The 8666-nt window shown below is 33.0% G+C and overlaps 1 protein-coding gene across 1 annotated transcript in view; it reads right to left on the bottom strand.

The window, feature by feature from the left end:
* The window catches only part of LOC107570626 (ATP-binding cassette sub-family A member 1), a 128946-nt gene that overhangs the window by 78454 nt on the left and 41826 nt on the right, over positions 1 to 8666 (bottom strand). The window contains 1 exon segment of the mRNA XM_071582353.1: positions 3160 to 3336. Coding sequence (XP_071438454.1) covers positions 3160 to 3336 — 177 coding nt within the window.

Consider the following 8666-nt stretch of genomic DNA (forward strand, 5'->3'; position numbering starts at 1 on the left):
ACACACACACAGCTCAGCGTCAGTATGATTCATCATCTGATGCCGCTTTGATAATACAGTAAGCCAGTATTAAAGTACTCTCATAAGGCCAGGAAAATGTCATGTCAATATCGGAGCAGAAGGTTCCGGAAACAAAGTGCTGTCTGCGCTCAATTAGCTAGCAGCTCAAATATATCATGTGCTCTCAAAATATGACGAGCTATAGATTTCTCATATCGGATCTGCTTACCTTTCATAAATACAGTCAAGGAGAGACATCACAATACAATTAGAGCTGACACCAGAAACAGCCAAGGGATGGTGATAACAAACTCGTTAAAACGCATTAATTCTCCATCATCTCTCACTCAAAACTCTCTGTATTGTGCACACAGCAGTCAGTCCTGATCTGAAACGCTACATACGGTTGCATTAACACGCTTTGGTTATAATTGGCATTCTATATACGATTTGAGGAGAGAAAACACTAAGAATGAACTGATAACCTTGTTTAAATGTTGTGTTTGTGTTGTTTTAGCGTTACTACACAAACAATTTAGCACTGAATGTAAAAGAAAGAAAGTCATACAGGTTTGGAACAACATTCATGCATAAATTATCCCTTTAACTAATTTGGCCTTCAAACAGTCGAGTGTCATTTTCGACATCAAATATTGCATGCAGGTCGTTTATTTCCATGGGTTTATGCATCAGCCGATCAACTGCCATTGAGATGAATGGGAATGGTAACGGATTGCTTTCTCTAGATACGATTCATCCTTGAGCCACAGTGATTCGCTCTTAACAAAGAGCACTCTGCTTTCTGTTCTGCTTTATTATATATCATTTAGAAATAATGGAACATGTAATATGGATTTGTGGCAGTAGATAAGCTGTTTTTATCCAGTCAGGCCAGAATCCTCTGGAGGACTTACTGAGGCATTTACAACATGAAACTCTTCTGCCCCTTACATTTACAATTCAGATGTAGGCTTTTGGTGCAGTGAAAAATGACTCAACACAGACACACACACACTCTCTCTCTCTCTCTCTCTCTCTCTCTTTCTCTCTCTCTGAAAAGCAAATTAGCATTCTCTCTATTCTTCAGTGCAAGAATAGAATTGGACTTTTGGGGTTTTTCAAATGGAACTAAATGACGCAGGTCTGACCGATTCTGCTGGGAGGCTAAAGACGCTTCAGAGATGTATGACCTTAAAACACACACACACACACACACACACACACACACACACACTCACTCGCTCACTCACTCACTCATTCAACCACTCACACATACACACACACACACTCACTCACTCACTCACTCTCTCTCACTCTCTCTCTCTCTCTCTCTCTCTCTCACACACACACACACACACTCACACACTCACTCACACACACACACACACTCACTCACTCACTCACTCTCTCTCACTCTCTCTCTCTCTCTCTCTCTCTCTCACACACACACACACACACTCACACACTCACTCACACACACACACACACTCACTCACTCACTCACTCTCTCTCACTCTCTCTCTCTCTCTCTCTCTCTCTCACACACACACACACACACTCACACACTCACTCACACACACACACACACTCACTCACTCACTCACTCTCTCTCACTCTCTCTCTCTCTCTCTCTCTCTCTCACACACACACACACACACTCACACACTCACTCACACACACACACACACTCACTCACTCACTCACTCTCTCTCACTCTCTCTCTCTCTCTCTCTCTCTCTCACACACACACACACACACACTCACACACGTACACACACACACACACACACCATATATGTTACATGTAAAAACAACCAGAAGTAATACAAAATAATGGATATACACTAGCATTCATAAGTTTGGGGTTGGTAAGATTTTTCAGTGCTTTGTTTTTGAAAGAACACTCTTCTGCTCACCAAGGCTGCATTTAAAAAAAATCCAAAATACAATAAAAACAGTAAAATTGTGAAATATTTTTGGAATTCAAAACAGCTGTTTTCTATGTGAATATTTGTTAAACTGTAATTTATTTCTGTGATGCGCAGCTGTATTTTCAGCATCATTCCTCCAGTCTTCAGTGTCACATGATCTTCAGAAATCAATATAATATGCTGATTTGCTGCTCAAGAAACATTTCTGATTATCATCAATGTTGAAAACAGTTGTGCTGCCGATATTTCTGTGGAAACTGTGATACATTTTATTTTCAGCATACTTTGATGAAACGAAAGTTTAAAAGAGCAGCATTTATTTGAAATAGAAATCTTTTGTAGCATTATAAGTCTTTACTGTCACTTTTGATCAATTTAATGCGTGCTTGCTGAATAAAAGTAATTTATTTTAAAATAATATATTGAATGGTAGTGTAGTATTATAGTTTTATAAATCATCATGTTTATGAAAATTGCTTCTTTTTTTCCCTTCAATTGTATTTAATCTTTAACAATCCTATAATTTTCTTAAGCGAAGTTCTTTAACAGGAAGTCTGTTATTATCACTTCTACTAACTAATTATAAATATTGAACTAGCTCTTGTGAAAGATGCATCATTTAGTTTTATACAATATGCAACTGTGGCCTGAAAAATGAAGCCTTCTCTCTTAATGCATATGGTATCATTATTATTTATCTCCACAATTACTTCTCATGCACAACGACAAGCCTGTGCGCTCACATCCATCACAAATAGTTAATCGAATTAGGACTCACTGTAGCAAAAGCACTCGTCTGATGAAGAACATCACCTGGCTAGAGTTTGGGCCTGATGTCTCAGTTTCATGGAAAAAGCCTATCATTCAAATCTATAAAGTGTGCCACTTTTCACTCGAATCAATAAACACATTACAACAAGCCTTCTGACGTCCACATCAGCACCAATAAACAAATGCACACGAACACTGATGGGTTCCTCCAGCCGGCAGAGAGAAAGAGAACCAATCAAAGATCATATTAATTTGACATTTACTTTAGGCATGAATCACAGCCACAGCGAGCCGTTAATTATTATATCCTCTCTGCATGCTCTACCATCCCTCTCTCAACACCGAGCCGTCACTTCAACATGAAAACAGACCACCAGTGCTTATATAATCTGGTATTTCACAGACACGGACAGGAGTATCAGGAGAGGAGGAGCAGAGCGGTGTTTGAGGCTCTTACGCGTCGTCCACGTAACACGGGTACGGCATCTGCTGTGCGTAGACGCCGAGCGACTGGCTGACTCCCGTCTGCACTGTAATGATTCCTCGATCCACCATGTCCTGCAGGTACACGAAGCCTCCTCTCACGTAGTGCAGGTCATTAAACGGGTTATCACGGGCCAACGGGGACCAGGACCTGAAACACACATCAACAACACACCGTGTAAACCCACTGCAGCTTCAGCACATCTCTACAGCGTGTGTGTGTGTGTGTGAGAGTGTCTGTGCGTGTGTGAGTGTGTGTGTGTGTGTGTGTGTGTGTGAGTGTGTGTGTGTGTGTGTGTGTGTGTGTGTGTGTGTGAGTGTGTGTGTGTCTGTGTGTGTGAGTGTGTGTGTGTCTGTGTGTGTGCGTGTGTGTGTGTATGTGTGTGTTATGCTACGACTGCACTGGACTGGCATTTTTTTATATTTCAGTTCGCATTTTAATTTGAGTTTACATTTTGTAAATTTGTTATATGCATTAGTCTTATTTATTTATTGCTTTAATTCATTTTTATTTGTTTTAGTTTTAGTTATTTTTTAAATATATTATATTTAAGTTGTCAAGGCAACATTTCCAATTTTGGTTCAGGTTTTAAACTTTAAGTTTCTCATTTTATTTTATCTCAGCTTTATTTTGATTAAGGAAAAGTTAATAAAAAAGTTGTAATAGTTTTAGTTAACAATAACAAACTTTTAGTAATTAAACTTAAACTTGTTTTATTTCTAAGTATAGTTGCCAAGGCAACATTTCTGATTTTCATTCAAGTTTAAGTTTATTTTATTTTAATAATAATAAAAAAAAAATAGCAGTTTTAGTTGTTTTAGGACGTGTTTTAGGAATTTTGTTATGTGCATTTATGTTTTTTTATTAGCTTTTACTTTATTTAAAAAAAAATCCATTTAGTTTTAATTCTAAATAAATGTAATAAAATAAATCAAAAATAAATAAAATACATTTTATAATTATTTAAATATTATTTTATAATATTTTAGTAATTTCAGTTACTAATTATTGACTTATTTCAAACTTATTCTAATTCAGTTAGTTACCAAGGAAACAATTCTAATCGTCATTTAAGTGTTTTTTTTTAGTTTATGCTTTTCGTTTTATTTTATTTTAGCTGTATGCCAATTAATGAAAACAATTGTTAAACGTTTAGTTTGCAGTAACAACACCTAAAACAAGTTTTAGTAATTTTTTTATCTGCATTTGTCATTTTATTAGTTATTGTAATTTTTATTTTTATTTGTATTATAGTTATTTTATATTGTTTCTTAATTATTTATAATTTTTTTGGTTTTCATTTATTCTTATTTAGTTGTATTATTCTTTAGATAGCTGCCAATGCAACATGACTAACACTAAAGTATACACAAAACTAAAATATTACATTTATTTATTTTCATATTTGTAAACAAAATGACAAATATGACTAGTTTTCCAGAACAGTATTTTGAACATATTACTGCAAATTCATTTACAACTTAAAAAATTTATATATTTCTTATGATTTTGATTCAGATACAAAATTTGCAGAATGATTCAAACCAATAGTTCAAACTGCTTCGATTAATTATTTGAATAAAACAAAAACAAAAACAAAAATTGTGAATCTTCAGTGATACTTTCATGATCGTCAGTCCATATTCTGCTTACATTTGCAGATGTGTTACTATAAGTGGGTGTAATTTTTTATTAAAAAAAGTAATTAAAATTAGGGTTATTACATTTTAAATGAGGAAATTAATAACAATATTTTTACCCATTATATTTACACATTATATGTCATATTTATATTCATAAATATATTGAATACTTTTTTTTTTTACTCTCAATTTGGATTAACTTAACCTTTTCAAGGGTATAAACAGATTAAAACAATTTTCTTAGAGAATTAGAAAGATTTAAAATCCAATAGAACATGTTTGGCATGATATACATACACTTTTATTTAATAAATAAAATAAAGATTAATAAAAGCTATTAAAGAACCTTTCTGTAAAGTGTTACCCGTTTATGATATTGTTAACAGGTTTTACTCCTGAATTTATATTATTGATATATTTCTTAAATGTGGGTCTTTTTACACTTTTCGGTCACCGTAATATTTAAAAGAATACAAGCTTCAGTTAAGAAGAAAAGTCACATGGTTTGCAGTGAGTCGATAGTATATTTTAACATTTTAATGCATTGCTCTGCAACCGATATATCCCCAAGTCCGATATATCGGCCGATGTGATAGCTGCAAAATGCCAAACATCGGCCGATATATCGGCCTTGGGGATAAATCGGTCGACCACTAGCTTTAAGACATTTAAATTCAGCAACATTATTGTGCCGATATTTAGCCGATATTTTCGAGGTGGGACTTTTATTTAGACTTTTTTATTTTTATATTGATTTCAAACCATACTGCGCTTTATCCATTTGCCCACTGTCAAATTCATGCCATTTCCACTGTGTGCTGCACGCAAAATGAGTGCTACCTTGGCTTTATTTGAAAAAAATATGATTCCCAATGCAAACAAACTTCCCAGATTACCCTGTTGGCTACAATGTGTCCTTCTTTTTTATTTAGATGTTTTTAATATTTCTTTATTTGTGGAAAAATTCTGTGATAAGATTACAGAATCAAGAAGCTGTCATTTGAGGTATGTTTATTTAAATTAAATTAATTTTCAAATCATTTTAAATTTCTTAAATATTAGTTCAAATTTAAAGTACAAATGTTACACACACATTGGAACTATATCGGCCACACTGCACTCTAAAATATCGGCATCGGCTGTCAAAAAACAATATCGGTTGACCTCTACTTAAAACTTTAGTCATTCATGCGACGCTTTTATTGAACAACTTATTCAGGGCTTTTATGAACACAAGTGTCATGTGCTGCACACAACATTTATCTCTGAATGTCACAACGAGGATTCAGTGGCATGTTGTACAACTCAACGCATCAAGCTTCTGCTGGGTTTTGATTCTTTGATTGGTTTTGATCACAAAATGATACATCATGCAGATTAATCACTGTGATCACTGGCTGCACTTTCTGCCTTTCAATGTCTGACTGGTGTGCAGCAATGCAGCTCGACACTCCATTGGATTGGGAACGCTGACGTGAATCGTGTGAAAGTGCGCTCATTACACCTTTAGAGGTTCAGCGTCTTGAAGGATCAACACTAACCTCAAAACCTCAAAACCTCTAACCTTCTGGTTGTTCACCCCTAGGCTATGCCATCCCGAACACGCTTGCATTCAGACAAAAACGAGAATAAAAGAGGAAAATCTACAGTGAAAGAGATCAGACGAGAGAGAAAAGCAGCGATTCTGAAATAATTGCTGGGAGAACATCATAGGAGAGATGAGATCTGATGCATGAACAAACCAGCGCTGGGCAAAAGTCAGAATTTAAAAACTGGCTGCTTTTCAAAACATGAGGTGGATTTTGAATTTGAACTGGAAGAGGAATAAAGGTAATGGAATTCAGAGAAATGCAACACATTAAATGTTCAAACTATAAATCAGTCATTCAATCAGTCTTTCTCAAGCCAATATTTAAAATTTGTCTTGATGAAGTTAATAAACTTCTAGCTGAAACTTACACTTCTGGTCATTTCAGTATGTCAACATGTCAATGATGTAAATATGAACTAAAACTAAATCTATTAAAAATTGCTCTTTTGTCTTTGAAATAAAGCTGAAATAAAACCAAGTATAAATATTAGATAGAAAATAAATGAAATATAGTAAGTTTTGTAAGTTTAAATTTAACATTAAACTTAGCTGACATTAGTTTAAAATAATCTACTGAATAAGTACTGAAATGACTAGAAAAAAGATACATATAAATATTTTATTTTATAAAGGTAATTGAATTAAAGATAAACATAATCATTTTATTTCATAAAGTTTTATTTTGCATTTTTAAAATAAAATAAAATTTAATTTAATTTAATTTAATTTAATTTAATTTAATTTAATTTAATTTAATTTAATTTAATTTAATTTAATTTAATTTAATTTAATTTAATTTAATTTAATTTAATTTAATTTAATTTAATTTAATTTAATTTAATTTAATTTAATTTAATTTAATTTAATTTAATTTAATTTAATTTAATTTAATTTAATTTAATTTAATTTAATTTAATTTAATTTAATTTAATTTAATTTAATTTAATTTAATTTAATTTAATTTAATTTAATTTAATTTAATTTAATTTAATTTAATTTAATTTAATTTAATTTAATTTAATTTAATTTAATTTAATTTAATTTAATTTAATTTAATTTAATTTAATTTTCATGTCATCTTTCAAAGTTGTAATAAATGTCTAGTTGAAAATTACACTTTTGGGAATTTCTTAGAATTTTCAAATAATTCTTCAAATTCAGGAATTTAAAAGCAAATAATCTGCATTCTACGGTAAATTCTGTGAAATCGAAAGGCCTGTGTAATCTTTGAATTGAGGAAATAAGCAAGTAAGTAAATAAATAAATAAACAAACAAAGAATACATTTTATAAACAAACACATTTCTCTCAAGCCAACGTTCAAAGTGTGTCTTGATGAACTTAATAAACCTTTTTGCAATTTCTTTAAACTTCAGTTCATTCTTCTTTCTTAAATTCATATGACAAATTCTGCATCCTGTTTGCTACCTCAGTTCAAATTCAAATTCAGGAAGTGAATAGAAATGCACTCTGAACAGCCCAGCAGGACGCTGCAGTGACCGCTGAAGACGCACCGCGAGGATCTGAGTGATCTGCTGCGCTGCGCTGCTGGTGGCGTTGAAGACGTTACGCCAGTCGAAGGCTGGCATCCCCGCCGGACGCTCCGACTCAGGGCCATTAAACAGGAAGCCGCTGATGAGCGCTGAGGACAGACCGGAGGCCTCCAGCCGCTCGTCCAGAACGGCTGCTAACACAGGGTTCTTCAGAAGAGCCTGAGAACACAACACACATGCACAGGGTCACACAGCAGAAACACTCCATAAAAACCATCAAACATCTAAAGCTAGGGTTATCAAAAAACCAGCATTCCATTAGCTTCAACCAATCCCAGTGAAATGTCAAGTCAAATTACACAAGTCTAAATGAAGAGCAGGCAGTGACTTACACTGGCTTTTGTTAATATTGTTGTTAATAATATTAATCACATAAATTCACATAAATCAAATACATTTGTCCTGCCTGCATTTAACTGTGTTTAATATGGCAATTTTAAAAATCACATCTGGTCATTGAAATAAAACCAAATATAAATATAAGATGAAAAATTTAGATGGAAAAAAAAACTTATTTTCAGTTAGTTGCAAAGGCAACTTTTATAATTTCCGTTTAACCTGAAGTACTAAAATCACTACATCTAAAATAACAATTTAAAGCTATTTTAAATAAAGTTGAAGAACTAAAATTAATACATGCATTTTATTATTTTTATAAATGTATTAACAATAAAGGTAAACAGAAATACAAAAA

The sequence above is a fragment of the Sinocyclocheilus grahami genome, unplaced genomic scaffold, assembly GCF_001515645.1.
Source record: "Sinocyclocheilus grahami isolate Dianchi unplaced genomic scaffold, SAMN03320097.WGS_v1.1 scaffold1485.1, whole genome shotgun sequence".
Lineage (NCBI taxonomy): Eukaryota > Metazoa > Chordata > Actinopteri > Cypriniformes > Cyprinidae > Sinocyclocheilus > Sinocyclocheilus grahami.